At 54.6% G+C, this 20,914-nt stretch overlaps 1 protein-coding gene across 3 annotated transcripts in view; it reads right to left on the reverse strand.

The window, feature by feature from the left end:
- The window catches only part of LOC104353049 (protein CEPU-1), a 343,691-nt gene that overhangs the window by 117,275 nt on the left and 205,502 nt on the right, over positions 1-20,914 (reverse strand). For 2 of the 3 annotated variants that reach the window (XM_086477001.1, XM_086476999.1), the window contains exon 1: positions 16,861-17,027. In XM_086477001.1, coding sequence (XP_086333127.1) covers positions 16,861-17,027 — 167 coding nt within the window. Of the gene's footprint in view, positions 1-16,860; positions 17,028-20,914 lie in introns of those variants that run through there. The other variant, XM_086477000.1, reaches the window with a different exon arrangement.

The raw sequence follows: 20,914 nt of genomic DNA on the forward strand, positions 1-20,914 counted from the left end.
CTGGCGACCCAGGATGACTCCTGCTCATCTGATCTTTTTACCTGCATAAAACCCTCCCCTTTCCTTTGCTCCAGCAAGGGAAGCTCGCTCCTGCCTGGCCGAGATCCATGCTCGCTTCTGCAGCCGCTGCTGTGCCAGCGACGCCGCATGCCTCCGCCAAGCAAACACCGCATCCCAGCCCTTGTCGGAGGAGTTCTTCAGCAAACTGAAGCTGCCTAAAGTACAGCCGCAGCATCTCGGCGTAAGGGTCAGTGCCTCGGAAAAGGGTGAACGGGGCTCATTTTGGACAGAAAGCCACGCGATACGAGAAAGAAAAGTTAAGGCGGCACATCCTACCCAAAGAAAAGTCCATCTCCATGGAGGAGCTTTCTACACTACCAAAAGTTAGACCCAAGCCTAATATCCCCCGCGCTGGGGAAAGGTTGGATGTGGACCCCATCTCCCCAGCTGCCTTGTCCCTAAATAACATACCCCGATATAGTTTTAGCCTTGACTCCTACTGGAACGAGCTTAGGCAATCGTGCTCTTTGCCCGTGAGCCTCTCTCTAGCAATCTTCCCCAATAATTTGTGAAGGCCTTAGCCAATTTTAACTAAATTTGACAGAGGAACAGATGGCTCAAAGACATTAAGTACCTGCAAGTCTAGTACAGATAGGCAGCCAGGTACAGGATAGGGACTCTGCGAGTGCCCCGCAGAGGGAAAGGCCACATAAAAATGAGATTCATCCTCATCTTAACCTCAGAGAATCCACACAGCACAAAGCCTTTCCAGACGTCCCCGCCGCAGGCGGCAAGTCATTTACTCCTACTTGGACCAAAATGAAGCAAACTTGTAAGAAACCTGGCTTTATCAGTTTCTGTGCCAGTCAGAGGACGGGTTTTGCATACAAAAGCAGAGCCTTCATGACAACTTAGATGGAGGAAAACCAACAAGGAGGGAAAGTCAAGTTGCTGCTGGCACCGAGGAACTGCTGGAGATCCTGCACCAAAACCAAACCTTCTCGCATCTGCCCCAGGGCCCTGGACTCTGCAGCCGGGGCGAGGGGATGGCTCACGCACCAAATTTTGGGTGGCTCGATGGAGAGATATTTCTTGCGTCGAGTGAGGGCATGCAGCACATCATCTCGGCTGCTCCAGGCTTGCATGGCACGCTGCATGCCAGTAATAGAGCTGCTCATCTATTTCCCATCAATGTATCTTTTTAATGAAGCAAAATGACTTTTTAATAACTGAAACCTTTCACCAAAAATAGCTGCACGGTCATCTATAATCCCCATAAAACTTAAAAAGGCCTAAATTCGAGACACAAAGCACAGAGCAATAGTTAGCGGCAGCGGGGTAGGTGACGAAATAAATAAGGCAGCCACCCCCGAATTTTTTTCAGCCAAAAAACCCCACACAACTCGTTCTGCGAACGCCTCTCCTTCCCATCACCCAAACAACGTCAAAAGCCTTTTGCAAACCAATACTCACAAATTCCCAAAGATTAGGCAAGAACTAGCGTTCCTATTTCAACAAAGGGGGGAAAGAGGCAAAGAGCCGCAAAACCGCTTCATCGGAAAGGGCAGAAGCTAGTGGTACAAGCAGGACGGAGGACGCAGCAGCTCCCCATGCCCTGCCTGAGCCAGAAGCGGGGAGGGATTAGGCACCGAGCCACAGGGCCACCTCCCCTTTCGTGTCTATCAGCACCATCTCCCCTTTCCTCCAAGTAAAGCAGATTTGTCCACAAAATCAGCTCCGGGTGGCGCAGCCTCACCCAGCAGGTACAGATGGGCTCGCTGATCAAGATGAATCATTTGGCACGTTGAAATGACCCGGACGCAACCGCAGAACGGGCTCTCGCTCAGCGACTCCTCCGCGTCTGGGGCATCGGGGGAGAAAAAGGAAAGGAGCCTCCGAAATACAGAAGACCCCCACATCTGGGCCCTCTGGCTCGCCTCCCCCCTCCCCACCAAGGTCTGGCTTGTTTGCTTCACCAGAGCTCCCCTCCCCGCTCTCAGACAAGGTTAATAGGGTAGAGAGAGAGCATCTGTTTATGAGAAGGTTATCAAGTGAAAGGCAGTAACGCAGCCTCCAAACCAGCTTTTCATAGCCTCTTACTTATTATTTAATTTGGCTCCAGTACGTGAAATTAGGCTAATGGCTGTTAAGTGGTTAAGGCACGCACATTGTCCATCTGCCGAGAAGGCTCCAGGCCGTTGTTCTGTTTCAAAGGCTAAGGAGGAAAAATAATATGCGAGTTGCATGCTGTTAGTTTGAGAGCTCATAAATGCATTTTCTCCCTCTTTCCCCCGCTTTTTTATTTCTTTTATCTCCACTGCTTTGCCTGTTGCAGCATTAGGAACTTCTGGAAAGCGAGTTACTGGCTTTTTTTTTTTTTTTTTTTTTTTGTCATTGCTGTTGTGCCTTTTTTTTTTCTTTTCCCTTTATTTTTTTTTTTTTTTTTTTAACTGAAGGGAAGGGTGAGCCAGCCGGTTTCAGCAATGCCACAGCGACCAGCTGTTGCAGTCTTCCGATTCAGGCAAGCTAAGTGCAGCATCCCTCATTCCATATCAGCTGCATTAAGCACGAAACCCGGAGCTTTTGTCTCTTCTCCTCGACACCAGGACTGGCAGGCTGTCTCCATCAACACAACATCATCTTCACGGTTTTCCTTACATGCAATCTGGAGTGCTCAACCCCTCCCCATCTGGACTCCTTGCTGCGTTTAACGCGTAGCTCCACACATACCACAGAGGACGCGTGGTTTCCTACACGTCGTAGTCGTAAATGAAGCAAGCTCAGGCTGGAGCTCCCTCTTCCCTTGAGTCTCGCACACGGCCGAGGCCCAGGCAGATTCTCGGGTGTCTCGTACAAGAGTTGAGCTCATTCTGTCATTATTTGCAGAGGACTAACGAGGTCTCTCGACCTCTACCTGCCTATTTTCACGGAAGTTGTAGAAATGTAACACGCAACCCTCTGCAAAACCTGACCACAATCAGCCAGCTGACGCACAAAAGTTAGCAGAAATGGCGAAGGGGGAAAGGGACACACAGAGGAAGAGACATCACCGGCACCTTGCTTCCACAAATCCACAAGGACGGCCTGAACGACTTCTAGGCAAGTAAGCTAGCGACAGGGCGGCTGAACTGCATCCAAAACCCGGCCAAAAATCCTTAGTGGAAGATCCCATAGATACCAAAAACCATCCCTACAGCGGCACTTCTTGTCCCTTGGTCCCCAAATGCAGTTTGCAAGCTCCGCCTCGCCCGCAGAAGGGCAGTGCTTCGCTGCTGGATAAAGCTATCGCACGGCTGGACCTGGTTTTACTACAAGAGGGCGGACGTGGAAGGATCGTGGAGTATCGTGGGCTTTTTCAGCATTTTTGGCCACCTCCCCAGGAGCAGTCACCCGGGATTGCTGCCACCCCCCCCCCCCCCAAAGGACCACGCTTCGTTCATCGCTGGCATTTGGCTTAAGGAAGGCGGGACTGACCCCAAGGTAGCACCACTGCTTGGGACCTCCGTGGCATCGGCAATACAGCAGCAAAGCAGCGATGCTCGTAGCCAAGAGTCAGGGAGCAGCCTTGCCCGCCGCGGGGGCTCCTCACAAAGCAGAGCCCAGGCCAGAAGAGAAATCACTTTCCCAGCGAGCAGGCCTGGGGAGGAGCAGGCTCCCGACAAGGCGACCTGCAGGCAGGAAAGGGAAAGAGCCCTCGAGCTGCGGCAAAAAAAAAAAAAACAACAACACAACAGCCAAAACCCAGCTCTCTCCTCTAAGAGCCGAGCCATCTCCGAGCGAGAAGGGTTATTTATGGGGACACAAGGAAGGAGAAGGCAGCTGAAGAGCATTTCTCATTTCCCTCCATTACTGCAACAACCCCACTTGAAATCCAACTTTATTTCTTCCTTCCCAAGCCAGGAAACAAATAAATAAACGAATGAATGCCGCAAACGAACTCAGCCTTCCCTCCCTTGTTATCCTCTCGATTTTGCCAGAGGTTAGCAGGGCTGTTTGAGACTCACAGCAGGAGAAACAAGCAGCAGTCGGCACCACCCGGAGAAAAGATTAGAGCGTCTACTAACGGGCTTGTCCCCCCACCTCTCCCCAAAGCAGTCCCCGCCGCCGCTTTGCCAAGGGACCGCCTTCCCCGGGTACGGCTGCGGTATCGGCTCCCGCTGCCTTTATCCCCACCTCCTGCCTCTCTTGACAGGTATCTGCACCAATTGTTCTCCCCCTCTACTGTATCTATCATCGTTCGTTAGCCTTGCGCAAGGTATATAAAAATATATACGTACACACGCACAAATTCGGTCTCTGTGTGCGACGACGGCTGGCGCGCGCACAATGCAAGCGTGCTCGGGGGTGGTTAGTTATAACACTCAAAAAAACCCCCAAATTACCACCCACCTATTCATTTCGATACTCGCCTCCCGAGTTCCTGCTGAACCTAACCCAAAACACACCACCCAGGCTCCGGCTTTTTGAGGAAAAGAGGAGGAAAAAGGAAATAAAGCTGAGGAGGAGCGCCGATCGCGCCGCCTGACGCGAGCGTAAAGCGGCTGCGTGCTGGAATAACCGCCAAAGCGAGACGCTCAGCCCATGTCCTGCAGCTCTGCACCTGCTTGGGCTGACAAATAAATGCTCGACGCGCAAAACTGCCGGGGATTACGGCGAGGAGAGAGCGGGATTCACGGAAACTTGCCCGGATTTGGCCGACCGGTGCGGAAAACTTTCGCTGCTACAGCAATCTCCACCGGCGAGGGGACTGAGCTTCTGCAGTTATTTTTTTTTACGCTGGCAAAACCCCTGCTTTGACACATTTATGCCTGCACGTCTGTACTGTTGCTAGTCCTGCTTATTCCCCTCACAGGCTGGTAGGAGCTATTAAGCTATCCTAGCAGAAGTCTGACACCAGGAGAGTTTTGTGTGAATAGCATATCCCAGCAAATCTGCAGGATAGAGAACATCTAAAAATCAGGTTAAGAGATAAATACTGACAAGCCCTGACTGGAAAAAAAGACAGTGTTCATTCAAATGCCTGCACAAAGTGGAGGATTGCTACGGTTTTCCCTCAAAACGCTGCTGAACCAGGTCGGCGGCGATTGAGCCACGTAGAAGACCAGAAGAAGGAGGCGATGCCCAAGCCCAAGGACCCCTGTGAACCTTGCCAGGGTTTTACAGACCCTTCAACCTGCACCCAGAGTGTGGGGGGGGGCTTCCCTCTGCATTTTGGGGGAAAGCTGGCAGGACAGGACTTGCAGGAAGCCTCCTTTGCGGAGTCCTTAGCGCTAACACGCTGCCAGGGAGCATATGCAAGGGAAGCACTACAGCGCTTTGCTTCTGATCATCAGTGTTTTGAAGGGTTTTCTTGGCCTTAGTCGCCTGCAAATTTGGCAAGAGGCTTCCCAAGCGCTGAGCTGGCAGTTGTAGGAAAGAGGGTGGCTTTATCCAAGGCACAAAAATCCGGGAAGATGGCTTTGAACTAAAGGTGACGAGGGAGAAACGCAAAAGGAAACATCCTCGCGGGCACAGCAGCTGGGAAAGCAGCAGGGAAAATTTGTGGAGCTGAGGGTGAGCTTGGAGAAGAGTTTTTCCCAGGCTGCAGGATCCCAGCCTGGAAGGAAGAGAACCGAGGCGGGCAGGGTCCATCTTCCTCCCACTGCTTTAAGAAAAGGAGGCTTTGACCCCCTCCTCTCCTCCCAGGGGACCAGTGGAAAAGCAGGAGATAGCCTGCAGCCTCGCCGGTGGGATGGGCAATTGCTCTGCCCCCGCTGGGACCTGCAGCCCGGGTCGCTAAGGGGAGTGATGGATGAAAGGGAGGGAGAGGAGGAGGAAGCTGCGTCTTCAGGATCTGCAGCAGCAAATGGCCTCGGCGATTAAAACTGAGTGGGCAGTTGTGTATCGCTCTGGATTCTCTGCCTGTTTCATCACTAGCAGTGACTCAGGAATATTCTTCATCGCCCTCAAGCGAGGATATGATCATTTTCTGCCACTTGAGATGAAGCTAATTTTACAGCAGCTTAGAGAGAGAGATGTCATGTGCCGATTTCTATACTGCCTGCATCGCACATCAATGCAGCACGGCCAGGCTATAGGTGCTGACTGCTGAAAGTTATACCACCCGATACTGGGAGAGAAACACCGTGAGCCAGGGGAGGGTGGTTTGAAGCTGCAAGGGTCCCTGAAAGATGAAAGGAGAAAAGCAGTAGAGGATCGAGGCTTCCCAGCAAGGAGAAAGACAGCAGCATCCCCTCTCCAGTCAGGTTTGTTAGGAAGAGAAGCATCCAGACTGCCTGAAGGTCTTGAATATGCTCCTAATAGGACAAGCGTTCCGAGCAAGATGGATGGGCTCAGAGGATGGATTTCTCTGCTCAAATCCAACCCAGTCCCCAGAGAGACAGAACTTACCAAAACCGAAGCTCGACGCGCGAGGAGCCCACGCTCCAACGCCAAAAGCGTTCGCGGCGCCAGTGCCAAATTGCTCCCTTGGAGCATCAAAGCCCAGGTCTGGCTGGGCTCCCCATCTCACCCATTCTGCGCTTCCCACAGGGCTGGGAAGAGATGGCAGAGGAACCGGTGCCACCACCAGCACTGCAGCTGGACCGCCCGGGATCCTGGCTGGGAACCTCTCAGCCCTACGGCCGCATTCAGATGGGTTTTCTTGCTCGCTGATCAAGCCATTTATTTATTTTCGAGATGCAAAAGCTGCCTTCGCACCAGGCCCTGGCAAGGCCTCGCTGGGCTCCCTGCACGACGCCACGGTCGCCCAGCCACCGGCCGGCATGCGATTCCTTGACAGCCCTGGCTTCGGGACCTAACTGGCAGGGGTAGCTGCATTTGCAGGGGAAACGGAGCGGTGCTGCCAGCTTTCAGTGACAAAAGGAGTGTTTATAACAGGCGTGGTGACAGCTGTCCGAATGCCACATTTATTTACAAAACGTTAGTTAAATTACTGACAGTTGGCGCTGCAAAGGGAAGCTGAGAGGAAGAGCTGACATCTCCCCATCGCGCTAATTCGGCAGCCCCGCGGTGCCTCTCGGCGCGCCGCGGGGTTTCAGCCTCCCCCTTCCACCACGGGCTGCGAACCCCTTGTGCTCAGGGCATCGCTCTGCACCTCCCCTTCCCGCCCAGCCTGCGAGGGGCTTCGTGCTGCAACTCCCACCGAGCCCGGAGGGTCGGGTCCCAGCAGGATGGGCAAAGTTTCTCCTCCGCATCGCATCAAGCCTTCAGTCTTTTCGACCGAAGGACCGAGAGGATATTTTTCGCCCTGTGATCTCTTCAGACCTTGGCCGTCTCTTGAGACTACTTAGGGCAGTGCCACTTGGATGGATGGAGGTCACCAAGGGGACCTCTGAATGGCCAAAAACGCCTGGCACGCTGGTTTCAGACTCACAGAGGTGTCCGAGGTGAACGGCCCTACGTCTCGCTAGGCAACGTCAACAGTCTGCACGCTGCTGGCTTTAAACCAGCAAGGAAATTGCAGCTGCCGTCCTCCACGAGCCAAGGACAACCAGAGAAATTTAGGAGACCCATCTGACGTGCACCAATGAAGGCATCTCCCTTAACCAACCACCTCCATGACGAAGCAATAACCAACCAAGGCGGGATTTTGACCTTCTGAGCACGTCCTACCCTGCCACAGAGTATAACCGTCTAGAGAAGGGAGACTTTCTTTAATTTCACGAGTACACAAGTCAAGGCTAACGGCTACCTTTTGCCCCTGGTGTTTGCAGAGGACTAAATCACATCACTTAACACACACACACACCACCAGAGCACCTCCAACCTGCTCCCTCCCAGCGCTCCCAGGTTTTGCCCTGACTCTCACACTGTGCAAGTTTGCTGAGCAAACAGGGTCACGACGTGCGTTGGCCAGCCTGAAATTTGGCCTTGGAAAACACACATTCAACATCAACTTTGTCTGAGTCAAAGCAGAACAGCTCCTCCAACTAGAAGAAAGCAACAGGAAGGATGAAATACGATGGAGAAATTGTTTCCAAAAGGTCCGGGGGTGAGAAGGGGAAGATTTTTCTCAGCTAAAGGGAAACTCTGTATATCCAGAAACCCTTCCCTTCTGAGACTGAATGAAATCAAAATTGCACTATTGCCTACAAAACACTTTAAAACCTCAAATCTCGCTTCAGCTTAATCAGAGCGTTTCCTGTTAAATTTGACAAGAGGCTTCAATGAACTCACAAACTCAGATTAAAAGAAAGAAATACTATTCTTCCAACCAAACCCAAATCTGCCCTTTTCCCAACAAGGAAATTCTAAATTAAACATTTTCCTGTCAAGGCATACAAGAAAGAAATGGAATTTTTTTTAGTACAAGGATCTGTTTCAGAAATAAAAAATTGTATTCTCTTATGCAACAAACTGCACAGGTTGATTTTTTTTTTTTTAATAAAAGTAGGAGGCGCAGGTGCTTGCCTAGCTCCCACTAACTCGCAATGCAAGATAAGCATCAAACCGCTAGAGACTTGGAAAATACTTGCTCAAGTTTTCCCCCAGGTCCCTCTTCCTTTGAACTCATCCAGAGCTTTGTACTGGACTGGAAAAGAGGAACGGGGACGTAAAATAGTAAAGATCATCCTGGAATAAAGCCCTCCCTACACCTATAGTCTACTGAATTTGGAGGACTTATGGGTAAGAACCCAAATACGCCTTCAAATACGAGTGCTGTGCCTATCTGTAGGTCCAAACCATCTGGAGATTTGGAAGTGGCGCTGAGCCTGGAGCTGCCCTGCTCTACTTTTGTACCTTTGAGAATCTGCTTTTCTCAGCAGCTTTCTATCGTGCTTCTTATCAGAGATGTGTAAGAAGCGTAAGTCTGAAAAACACACTGGTTTTGCTGAACAGAGGATGTGAAGCTGGGAAAATAATGATCCCACCATGAAAAAAAAAAAAAAACCCCACCAGAAAAAAAAAAAAATCAGATTAAAAAATCCAAAGTAATGAATGTTTGGATCATGTCCGGGGCTCTGCATGTGTCTGATAAAACAGACGCAGGTGTCAGAGCCATTTATGGTTGCAGGCGCAGAGCCGGTCAAAATCTCCAATCTCTGGGAGAAAAAAAAAACTGTGATATTTCACCAGCTGCTCATGTTGGAAGGTGGTTTTATTCCTTATTTACTCTGTCCTCATTGACATGCAGAGCTGGCCTCGCACGTCTCCCGTTTGACCCTTGGTGTCCTTTCCTATTCAGCGCTGTCCCCAAAGGTGTCCCCACCTCCAGACCAGGCTCAGCGCTCCAGACCTTGCCTCCATCTCACCCATACTGGCTTTTCCAGGGGAGAATCCAGCTGCCAAGTCAAGTTTGCCTTCAGCCTTTCCGCACCCACCCGCCTGCTCTTCTGCCTCCTCGCTTTGCATATGAACTAACGAACGCTTCCCAGGAAGACCGCTGGTGGCAAGGGCCAACACCACTCACCGCCAGCTGAAGAACCCTTCTTTAAGGCAAGGTTTTTAATACACTAATGATTAAGACACGTTTGGCGTTTCAGCAGATGCTGGAGCATCCAGACAGCTAAGCCCAAGTCTCAGGCTTGGCTCCTTCGCAGCCTCGCACCTCTGAAAAGCAAACCGAAGGAGAGCAGAAGGTATTTCCCACTTGCTTTGCAAAGGTGCCGCACGCAACCAGGAGCCAACTCTTTCTGTTAGGAGAGGGCTTTCTGCATGGCTATTCCACGTGCATCCCATCAACAGTCTGCATATTGTAGCAAGGCTAAAACGCTGTCTTCCAACCCGACCCACAGTCCATCACAGTTAGGATAAAGACTTGTGGTGACGTTAACGAGCACTGGATCAGCCCCTTTGTCGGCACCAATCTCTCTATTGCGTTGGTGGGATTGCGTTTTCCCATTTGCTTGTTTGTTTGGCTCTGTATTCTCATTGCAATTTCTATTAGCCCGTTCTCCCACCGATACGGTCATAGATTAGTTCATTCCTGATTTTCCCCTTTCCTCCTGAAGGAAAATAAGGGTATGCGAGCTCAAACTGGCAGGTTTAGGTGGGTCTGGGAGGAGGAAAGGACAACTCTGCGAGATCTAAAACAAGGATTTTCCCAACAGCTTCAGCTGGAGCAGCTCCAGCGAAGCCAGCAGAAGAGACAATGATTTGGGCAAACTGAAGAAGACCCACGTCCCCAGCCCGCCTCTCGTTAGCACACACACACACGGAGCTGCCAGTTCACAGGGTGCAATGCCAAGCAGCGGCGTGCTCGTTGCCCAAACAGCTCTGCCAAGGCGGAGCAGGGCAGCACGGGGACGGCATGTCAGGATGGCCAAGAGCTGGAGACGAGGCCCGTTGCCATCCCTTGGACTGTGACCCACAAGAGCTTACGGCCCGAGGCTTAGGCTAGCTCGTGGTCGTGACGAGAGCAGCTCCGCAGCAATTTGGGGCTGTGACTAGTCCCACAGCTGGAGACAGCACTGCTTTTGCTGGCCCCAATCCCCGACTTTGCTTCAGCTCCTCCAGCCACCAAGCAGCTCTGCAGTACCACCACCACCCACCATATAACCCTGCAATGACAGTTCCCTGGCACCTCCAACGGGCTCACAGCAGCCTCTTCAAACCCCAGGCAAGGGCAGGACACCGGTGGATTATCTGTGCTGCCCTCCAGTAGGACACCCTCTGCATCTTCCTTACGGAGGGATGCATCCTGCCACAAAAAGACTGCAACGCAAGCAGATGACTCACGGAGCCAGAGAAAGGAAGTGGCGCAATTGCCGCACGCGAATATTCACGTTTGTAGGACCTAGGAGGGCGCCTCGTGTCCTAGGAGGGGCGAGGAACAGGGCTAAGAACCGAACCTCCACTTCATAACCCCTCCACGTCATAACCCCAGCTTAATGATTAGAAATGCCGCCCCAACAACTGCCCACTGGCTAGCTCTGTCACCTGCAAGGCTGCTCCGAGCTGCCTTCCTCCTCGCCTATCCTCCTCCCCATCAGCCCTTCCCATCCCACAGGAGCAGGGTACAAGTCTGTTGGAATTAAATCTTTCCAGAGCTGGTAAACCAAGGATACTTAACCCTACGATGGAGATGGCAGCTCCAAAAAAGCACGCTTGTCCCCTAGGAGACCCCAGCCCAGGCAGCTCCAGCGAACTAGAGGCAGCAGGGTACAACTCTGTTGGACTTAAATCTTTCCAGAGCTGGTAAACCAAGGATACTTAACCCTACGATGGAGATGGCAGCTCCAAAAAAGCACGCCTGTCCCCTAGGAGACCCCAGCCCAGGCAGCTCCAGCGAACTAGAGGCAGCAGCTCTACCAGGAGAGCTATAAAGGGAAACCCTCCTCTAGCACAGCAATCAGGAGCTTGTCTCATCTCAGATGGAAATTGCACTCAAGAAAAAAAAAAAAAAAAAAAAAAAAATCCATGCATATGACATTTTTTTTTCCCCCACTTTAAGCTGATTCCATCTCCGAGATGGGAGAGAGGTGGCAAAGATTTGCTGACATGTCACTTCAGCAATAAACTCCTCTTTCAAAAACATGCCGCCGCAAGCAAAGCAATCGACTCGCAAGCCACAAAACAGCCGCGAGCATCGCAGGCGGGCACCGCTCAGGGCTCCCGCAGCCCCTCTGATGGAGGGCCTCAGGGGACACGGAGAGAAAACCCTGGCCAGAAAGCAGGACCCAACAACGACGGGAGGAGGAGGGCGGCAGGGGCGAAGCGGCACCGTGCGCCGACGGGAGCAGAAACTCACGTCCCAACCCCCAGCACTGCTCGCATTTGCACTGGTTTCCTGACTAAGGGCACAGATGGAGGGGAACAGGCTCTCCCCCTTTCTTCACCTAAATATAGGAGGGGTCACCACAGCCCTGAATTCATCACCTAACTCTCAGAAACAAAAAGGAGAGAGAAGGTGAGCGTGCAGGATACTGAAGGAATCAGGAGAATAAACTGAAGTTGTTAATACAGGAGTCCACAGCTTGGCTCCATCCTCACCCCATGCCCACAGGACCGCTGGGGGCTGGTCCCACCCAAGCCCAAGCGCTCAGAAGTCCTTCACTGCTCAGCAACCAAGAAAAGCAAAGTAATTACACCTTGGCCTCCACAGCCTGCGAGCCCAAGCTATATCCCCCCAGTCTGGACTTGGGAAGCAACCAGGAGCTCCAGCCTCTGCCGGGCGCAGCTCTGAAATAAATAATTGCAGGAGGACGAAAAAATACTCTGTACTGGGCTCGGAGACCATCAGAACGGGGTGAATATTTCACAGGAGCAGCGTGCCACAGGAGGAAGATGCAAGCCAAGCTGGTAATAAGGAGTCTGGTGATTGTGCAAGGACGGGGGGAGTTGGGCGGGACGGGAGTGCTGCGATGAGCAGCGCATAGCTCGGCGCGTCCTCAGGGGCGCCGGCACGTGGGAAAGGGCTGGACTCCCTTTGCTGGGGTTACTGCAGCTCCTACCACCGGCAAAGGTGGGAGCGGGGAGCCTCGAGCAAAACGGACACAGAGCTGTGCAGCTACCAAACGAGCTTTAGAAACCACGGCTGGACCCTTCTGTAACCACCTCTGCCCTGCCTTGCTTTCCTTATTTGCACCAGGAGCCCAGCCCCACGCCGAGGTCCCCTTCGAGCCCCTCATCGCTCAGCCCCGACGCGACGGGGATGGCGAGCACCGCCTTCCCGGGGACAGAGAGCCCAGAGCGGGTTCCCCTGCCCCCTGGCAGGCTTTCTGTACTCATTGACTGCAAACCACCAAGGCAGCCGCCCAAAACCTCAGCGGAGAACCACCATCGCTCAAGCCCTGGCAGGAGCAGCCCTGCCACAGCACAGAGGGAGACACGCAGCCTCCCCCAGGACCCAGGCGAAAGCAGCGTGCTGGAGCACACCACACCATTATCCATCAGAGACCAGCCCTATTTTCCACATTACACAACACCACGAAAAGGCAAACTCCTGCGGGTAAAGGGGAAAAGATGGGGCAGCAGAGAGTCGCAGAAAAAAGACCCATTTCCGAGAAACATTCTTTTCTGCTTAGCAAACAAGCGCTTTCTGTTTGCATCCCTCAAACAAACGTGCTTGATTTTGTTTTGTTTCGCAGCCAAGTTATCATTTCTACAAAATTATTTCAAGAGCACAACAGGGGCAAAATAAATTTGCAAAACAGGCTTAGGTAAACCATGACAGATCTCAGTGGCTAAGTGCACGGCCCTTTTCAAAGCCCAAGTAGAAACCACGGGAAACATCAGGGTTAAGAAAAAAGAGCTTTGACTCATGTTAAACTCAGATTTGACTTTTAGCATTGGAATCCAAGGGGGAACAAATAATGGCATCGCATCGCCCTGCCCAGAAAACCAGAGGAGATGTACAGAGGAGCCTGTGAAAGAAGCGGCTCTTGCCCTACAGCCAGATCTGCTCACCATCTGCCTGGGGCACCGGCGAATTCAGGGGGATATCACGCAAGCGCCTCTGCATGCTGACGGGATCGTCAGAGCCTCGCCGTGGAAAGCGCTGACTGGTGCCAATTAAAGCGAAATCATAATCAAGCCATTTGTTTCGGTGCTGAGAGAACTGCCTCCAAAGGTCTCAGCAACGCCTGGGCTCGGTTCAAACGCTGGATCAAAGTTCAGGAGGGGTCTTCTCCAGCGCGAACCGCTCGCTACCGGCGAGGGCAGATGGTGTCCGGACACGGTGGGAGGGGATGCAGACCGACCTCATCCTCACCTTGCGGCCTTGTGAGATCCAGCAAGACAGCCAGCTCTGACCTTGGCGCACACGCCAGCCCTCGGTGTAACCCCAAGAGCAGGAGCAGCCCCAACGCGGGCACCAGTAGAAATGCCAAGCTGTTGGACCCGACGCCCACAAACCCTTCTCCTATTCCTGCAGGTTTTCCTGCATCCAGGAGTGAATCCTGCCCCTCCTTTCTCAGAGAGTAGCTCCATCCCAAGGTCTAAACCTAGATTTAAATTCAACCCAGTGATCTGAAGTTGCTGGTACCGAAGCAGAACACACGACTGTACCCCCCAGCGGACATCACGAGATAGAAGGAAACACCTAAATGTCTCTGGTGACCCTGGTCCTAAACTGGCTCCTAATGGCAGATTTCCAGGAGCTGGGTTTGCATGGAGCAACGCCCTGCGCCCTTCGCAACAGGGGAGTCTCCTCACGGCCGTCGACCCAGCTTCCTTCTCCGGCACTAACTTAGCTCTGCTCGAAGGGGTGGCGGGGCCGGAGCTGAAAAGAGCCTCCTTGGCAAGGCACCGCTGCTTGACAGCGGCTTGGGGTCCTCCACACCCCAGATAAAATAACCCATTTCCAACAGCCGAGCCTCTCCCTCGGCAGGGACGGGACTTTTCCAAGCGCTTCAGAGAAGCGGCAACTTCCGCTGCAAAGTTCTCAGCTTGCTCTCCCTTTTGTCAGCCACGAAAAGAAACCAAGAAGGGATCTCTAGAAACATCTTTTTCCTTCCAAATCCTTGGCTGCGACTCACCGTCCTCCCACCTCATGTGGAAACGAGTGGGAAAAGAGGAGACCCTGGTTGGGTTTTTTGCTTCCAGTGCGCTCTTCTCGGACTGCCACCCTCGCAGGGCCGGGGAGAGGGCAGGGCTGCTGCCTGCGTGCTGGGCAGGAGGTGGCCGGGAGCAGCGCCGGGCTCTGACGAAGCCTTTGTGAGCGGCATTGCTATTCTGAACAAGTTAACTCCTCCACAACAGATCGATGCTTACGCCGGGCTGGGAGGGGAGCGGGCAGGAAGATTCACGCTTCCTTGATTTTCCTCCTCTGGAAGCGTGTGGTTTTCACGTGCTCTTCTCCCCTCGGCTCCTGCCACAGCGCAGCGTGGCTGCAGGGACCAAGACCTACCAGGGGATGCAGCAATCTGCCACTGCCCGCCCGCCTAACCACTCCCACCTCCAACCAGACGGAAAATACCCCAGAACACCAGTGCAAACGACAGTGTTCCACCTCTCCAGCCACCAACCCAGCGCTCCGCACCGGCAGCAGCAGCAGCGAGCCGTTACTTTCCAAGAGCGATGCCCACTCTAGGGGCAGGACAGCGGGAACATCATCGGCACAGCGGGAATATCGTCGGCGCACTTTGCACACCCCAAAGCCCAGGTGCCCGTCTCCTGGGGCACGCTTGTACGGACCGGGCCACCTGTGTTAGGGACACACACATCCCTCGCCACCAGACCGGCTCCCCAGCTGAACTGGGATGTCCGTATAGCAGCTCTGGGGCGGCCACAAGCCGCTGCCCTCCTTCCCCAGGGCCAGGATTTGTCCCCCTTCCCACCAGGCCTCACGGACAGAAGGAAAGCATCCCTCCTGCTGACTCACTCCAGCTTTCCTTTGTTCTCCTCTGACACCGAGCACGAGCACCCGGTGCCAGGGCAGAGCACCGGCACGGGCTGCACCAGAAACCTTTCGCAGGTCCCCACCACAGCGTGAGCAACCTGCCTCCTGCCCGCAAGTTTGCTGAGCACCCGTGCCCACACCACCACGCTGCTGCTGCCACCCTCTCGCCTGTTTTTGCTGCCCAGACCTCCAGTAACCCAAACCCCTCCCTCTTTGATACCCCCATGGCACGATCCGTAGGATTTTCGGTGCTTGGGAGAGCCCAGCGATTCAGGAAAGGAAAGGAGCTACTTTTTTTTTTTTTTTTTTTTTAGCCACGCTCAGCGGGGCAAATTCCTAAGCGAGACCCCCTGTCCTCCACCCTCGGCCACCCATTTCCAAGCCTCTTGGCCGAGTCGTGCCATGACGCAAGACAAACCCGGAGGGACGGCCACAACACAGCTCCCTCCCTCCCTCCCGGGAACACGCGCCGGCCGGGGGAGGTGGGCAAGAGGGAGAGGATTCACATTTCCAGGGGCCAAACGAAGCCCATGCTTTAAGTCCTCCCACCTCTTGAAAAGAGACCTGGCTGAAATTCCTCCTTAGTTTTTCTTTTTTTTTTTTTTTTTTTTTTTGCCCTGGCTTGGCCCTGCTCCACTCGCTGGCGTAAAGGAGGAGTGCGGCTTTCACCGCACCCACCCAGCTGGCCCCGCAGATGTTAGTGTCACCTATGCAACACGCGCCAGCGGGGGAAAGTCACTCCCGAGCACGCCGGAGTTGCAAGCGCCGCTTCCCAGCGCTGCAATTAAAACCTGGCTTTTTGATTTTTAATGTCCCTATCGCACGTCCTCTGGGACGACTGCGCCCATCTGCTGCGAGGACAGGGACGACTATCGGGCAATAAGACGTCCCAGAAGTTACGCCGATCAAAATTACCCTTTCCTTAGCAGCCCCCGCACCCTTCGGATCGCTGCCGCAGGCGACAGGACCCCGGTGCAACGCCCAGCTCCACGTTGCCCCCCACCCCAAAGAGTTAACGCAGGCAGGGAACAGCAACCCACCCCCTGCCTCCAGTGCAAGGGGATTTTCAAGGAGGGCAGCATCGACAGCCTCATCCTGCACTCCCCTCATCCCAGCAGGTCTGGACATGGGGAAAAGGCACAAAACCCCACTGGCGGGGGGGTCAACGACTCCCCCTTTCCTCAGTCTGGGTTGGTTTGACACACACGAAGGCACCCTCGGCGTTGCACCCCAGGAGCAGAGCGGTGTTTACCCCGCCAAACGCCGCCGAAGCGCTCGAGCCATGACTAGCGACAGCAGGAGCCAAGCCCCGGGGGACAAGACGGAATCGCACTCCCCTTTTTCCACCGCCCAGTAACTTTCCCAGAGAGACGACCGGGGGGGCTGAGCCCAAGCCCGCTCCCCTGGCACCCAAATCTCCCTCTCGGCTTGCTGCCCGGCGCCCGTCCTGCCCCGCCGATCGACACGATGCATCCCCCGTGGGGAAACTGAGTCACGTCCCCGAAAGCACCGGCCGCCCTCCTCTTGCAGCGGGACCCCCCCGATGCCCCCCAAGGTAGAAACCCAGCTGCTCCTACCTGAGCGTGGCACTCTCCCCTTGCCGCACAGTCACGTTGTCCATAGCTTTGGGGAAGGTGGCATCTCCGCTGCGCACGGGCACTCCTGCGGGCACAAGGAAGAGCAGCCTGAGACAGAGGACGACTAGGCACCTCCAGGGCAGGGCTAAGCACCCACCGACCCCCATCCTGGGCAGCAGGGACTTTTCCAACAGGCAAAAAACACACCCGACAAGGCCACCAGGAGCGAAAAAGGGGGTGAGGGTGTGGAGGGGGGTGGGGGGGGGGGGGGTGGGGAGGAGGGAGGAAGAGGAGGGAGGGGAGCAAAACCACCGGGGCGAGCGATGCGGAGCTCCACGGAGATCAGGAGAGCCCCCGGCAAGGCAGCCTGCGAGCGCTGAGCCTGCCGAGCGGCATCCGGAGGGAGTCCCCAGTATCCTTGGGTGAGGGAGGAGAACGGGAGGGCTGGGAGTGCGGGGAGGAGGAGGAAGAGGAGGAGGAGAAGTGGCAAAGGTGCTGGACGCTGGGCGAGCCGGCTCTTCCCGGGAAGCAGTCCGAGGCTCACTTGGGCGAGGAGGCGCCGGGGGGGAGCCGCCCGGCTGCGCCCCGCTCCCGCACACTTGTCCCGAGTTCGCAGCTCCCCTCCGCAGCGCGGAGCAGGGGCAGTCCAAAAAAAAAAAAAAAAAAAAACCAAAAGAAACCCCAAAAAAAAAAACCACCACAAGAAAAAAAAAAAAACCACCAAAAGAATAAACCACCCCCGGAGCGAATTAGCAAACGGGTCCAGACGCAAGAAGGCACAAGCGGGAGAAGGGCCTCCCCTAATAGTTCCTCTCCTCCAACCCCGCTGCCGGGTCCCAAAGGCGGGCTGGTCCAGGCGGGATGCGGGGATGTTCGGGGCGCAGGGATGTTCGGGGTGCTGGCTGCGGGGATGGCGGGATGTTCGGGGTGCCGGAGCCCCCCGGTTGCCCTCAGCGGCGGGATGCGGGTGCTCGGGGGAGCGGGCGAGGCGGCGGCGGCGGCGGCAGCAGCATCCCAGCGCCGGCCGGCAGCATCCCTGGGCGGCGCGGAGGCTGACTTCCCGGGGTTGTCATGGCAGCGGCTCCATCACTGACCGGCACTTTGGGCTCCCGCACCCCCCGCACACACACACGCACACACACACGCGCACACACACACACACACACACACACGCACACACACAGAGGCAGGCGGGGAGCGGAGCGGCGGCGCACACTTCGCACGCCAGCCCCGGGCGAAGGACACCCACTTTAACCCCCGCCGCACCGCGCTCCTCGGGGGAGGGGGGGGGGATGCCAGGACCCCCTCACACACCTTTCCCCTCGCTTCCCCGGCGCGCTTACCTGCTCCCAGCACTGGACTACCTCTGATATTTGCCCTCCTCTACCTCCGCACCGTCCCCACCCCAGGCGGCAAAGTCGCTACGCAGGAGGGGAAACTGAGGCACGGGACTATTCCCCCCCCCCCCCCCCCAAGTCAGGCAGGCGATGACGAGGAGAGGCAGGAGCGTGCCCTCCTGGTCCTCTGCACCGCACAGCGTGAGCGGCAAATTCCTCCCCAGCCGCCAGCACGGTCCCCACGTACTTTTTATCAGCTCATAATTTAACAAATATCGCATTTGCTTATGCCTCGCAATTCCTCCTTCCCTCCGCTAGCGGCTAAACACATTAATATTTCCAGGCACAGTCTCATGCTGGTAAAAGGGGCCGGGGAGCCATCCTCAGAGCACAGCGTCCCAGAGCCACCGAGCAAGCACAGAGCCAGCAGCCAAGCCACAGTTTTCGGGGTGCTGCGCCCCTGGAAAAACCCCCTACCCCCCCCCCCCCCAGAGCTGCAGGAACCCAGCGTTCGGGGAAACCAGGCCTCCCCTGCCCGCCGCCCTCAATGACTTCTCTGCGATGCGGGACCTTATCCAAAAGTCCTCCCTCCCTCCATTCCCCACTGCGTGCTCGGCAGCTATTACATGGCACCAATTTTTTTTTTTTTTTTTTCTTTTCCCCCCGAAATCGCTGCCAACCTGAGCTGGATTCAAACTGGTGACCTAGATGTGAAAGGATCCATAGCCCGTTACTAATCCCTGGAGTCTCCGAATCCCCTGTAAACTACTGCTTAATTCACTAACTGTGCTATTTAATCTCTAAAACATTATGAGCTGTGCCGGGCAGAGGAAACACTCAATCAAATAAAGCTTTATTATTATTGTGTGTGCTGATAGGTCATATGAGAAGGGGATTGCTTTGCAAGTCTCTCTGCATCTTCCTCTTCTGAAGGCTCTCTGCTCCTTGAGTTTAGCGCTGGTGGGACGTGCTGCCTCGAGCCCTGGGTTACCCCAGAGGGGACAGCAGCTTCCCCCAGCTCTGGGCAGGAGGAGTTGAATCTCTGCAGCTCACTTTGCTCCTGGCCCACCTGGCGGCGGAGAGGTAAACGCCTGCCTCCAGCAGATCCCTTGGGCCCACAAATTACACGGGAGGGGGCTCCGAAACCTAACTGCAAAAAAGCGAGACCATCAGCGGCAGGCTGAAACTCCTTGTACAGGGCTGCGGCACCGCACCGGGGTGCACAAGTCGGCGAAGAAGAGAAGAAACTGCTTTTGCCGACTGCCGCAGCATCCAAGCACCCCCGGCGGGATGGGGACCCCGCCACGCTACCCGTTCGCTACTGGGGAGCGCCCTCGTTGCAGGACCTACAAGCCATCCCCACGCTCATCACGCAAGACCTTGTTCCCTTTGTGAGGCCGCTCCTTTGGGTGGGCAGAGACCGTCTCCTGTGTCAGCAAAACCCAAGGGATTCCAATAACCACAGCCAGTTAACCTTTCAACACAGCATTTGGGCCCCCATTGCCAGGAACGTCTTAAATCACAAAAGAAAGCACCTGCCTGCACTGAAAGCGCGTGAGGCTGGGGCAGAACGTGACCTGCTGAGCAGCTTCAGCCTTTGCAAGGGCTGAATTTGGCCCACTGTTAGAAGATCATCAGCTTTGTCTGAAAAGCCCAAGGAATTTAAATCCAGTATCGCCGGCTCCTGCATATTACAGCTCATCAGAATCCCTGGTCTATCTCCCCATCTCCCTCTCTTGCATACATACAATGTACATATAAATCAGGCTGTCACAGCTCATCTCTTTTCTGACAGCTGTAATTGCTTCAAACTACAAAAATATCTATAGACAATAAACACAACGCACGAAAACAGCAAAGAGAAAACGAAATCAAGGTTCCTTTAAATAATTCAGTTGCTCCAGCAGCAGAGGAGCCAGCAACTGAGTCCAGCTGTGAAGGTTCAGCAGCCAGAGAAAGAGAGCTTTGTAGGCTCCTCTGGGGATGAGAGAGTCTTTTTTCCTTCACTGGTTTTTGACCACAGCAGAAGAAGAGTCTGCCGTACACGGGCTAAGCCGCTTGCAAAGCAGCACCTATCCGAGCACGAAGCGCAGCCTCTTGCTTTCAGCTTCTTCCCTTTCTTCCTACTTAGATAAAAGTCTTTTTTCTTTCCGCTGCGAGCAACAGGTAGGAGACAAACAGAACAAGCAAAGCACAGGCACACTCTAGGTGTATATTTATCTCCATATCCATCTCCTCAACCTCCTTCCTTCCAGCAAGGCTAAAGGCCCCCCTCTCCTGGCAGAGACCACAAACAGGGCAGCACAAGCAGGGAAGCGAGGGCTGGGCAGCGCTCTGGACTTTGGTGGGAAGAGGAGCAGCAGCAGGGATAGAGGCAGGGGATGGATTTCCCCTGCGGAGATGGCAACCGGTAGGGAGGATACCGAAACCTCAGACAGGGAAGGGGTTTGAAGGAGCCTGTGGGTTTGCTTCGCAGAGGAGCATCTCTATGGCAGCGATCAGAGAGCCGAGAGCTGGGGAGTCTTGCAGGCAGAGCAGAGAGCAAATCAATCCCCAAAAACGCCCTCCCTCCAGGAAAAACCAGGGCGTTTGACCCCGGCCAGCGCTTCCCGCAGCTTGCTGCAAGGCCTGGGAGCCTTCCAGCAAACGCTGCCCCAATCTCAGGCTTTTTGAGCACAACAAGCAAGTCTAAGTGTCTAATCTGCAGATCTGAGTGG

Source organism: Leptosomus discolor, chromosome 22 (assembly GCF_034619465.1).
Source record: "Leptosomus discolor isolate bLepDis1 chromosome 22, bLepDis1.hap2, whole genome shotgun sequence".
Classification (NCBI taxonomy): domain Eukaryota; kingdom Metazoa; phylum Chordata; class Aves; order Leptosomiformes; family Leptosomidae; genus Leptosomus; species Leptosomus discolor.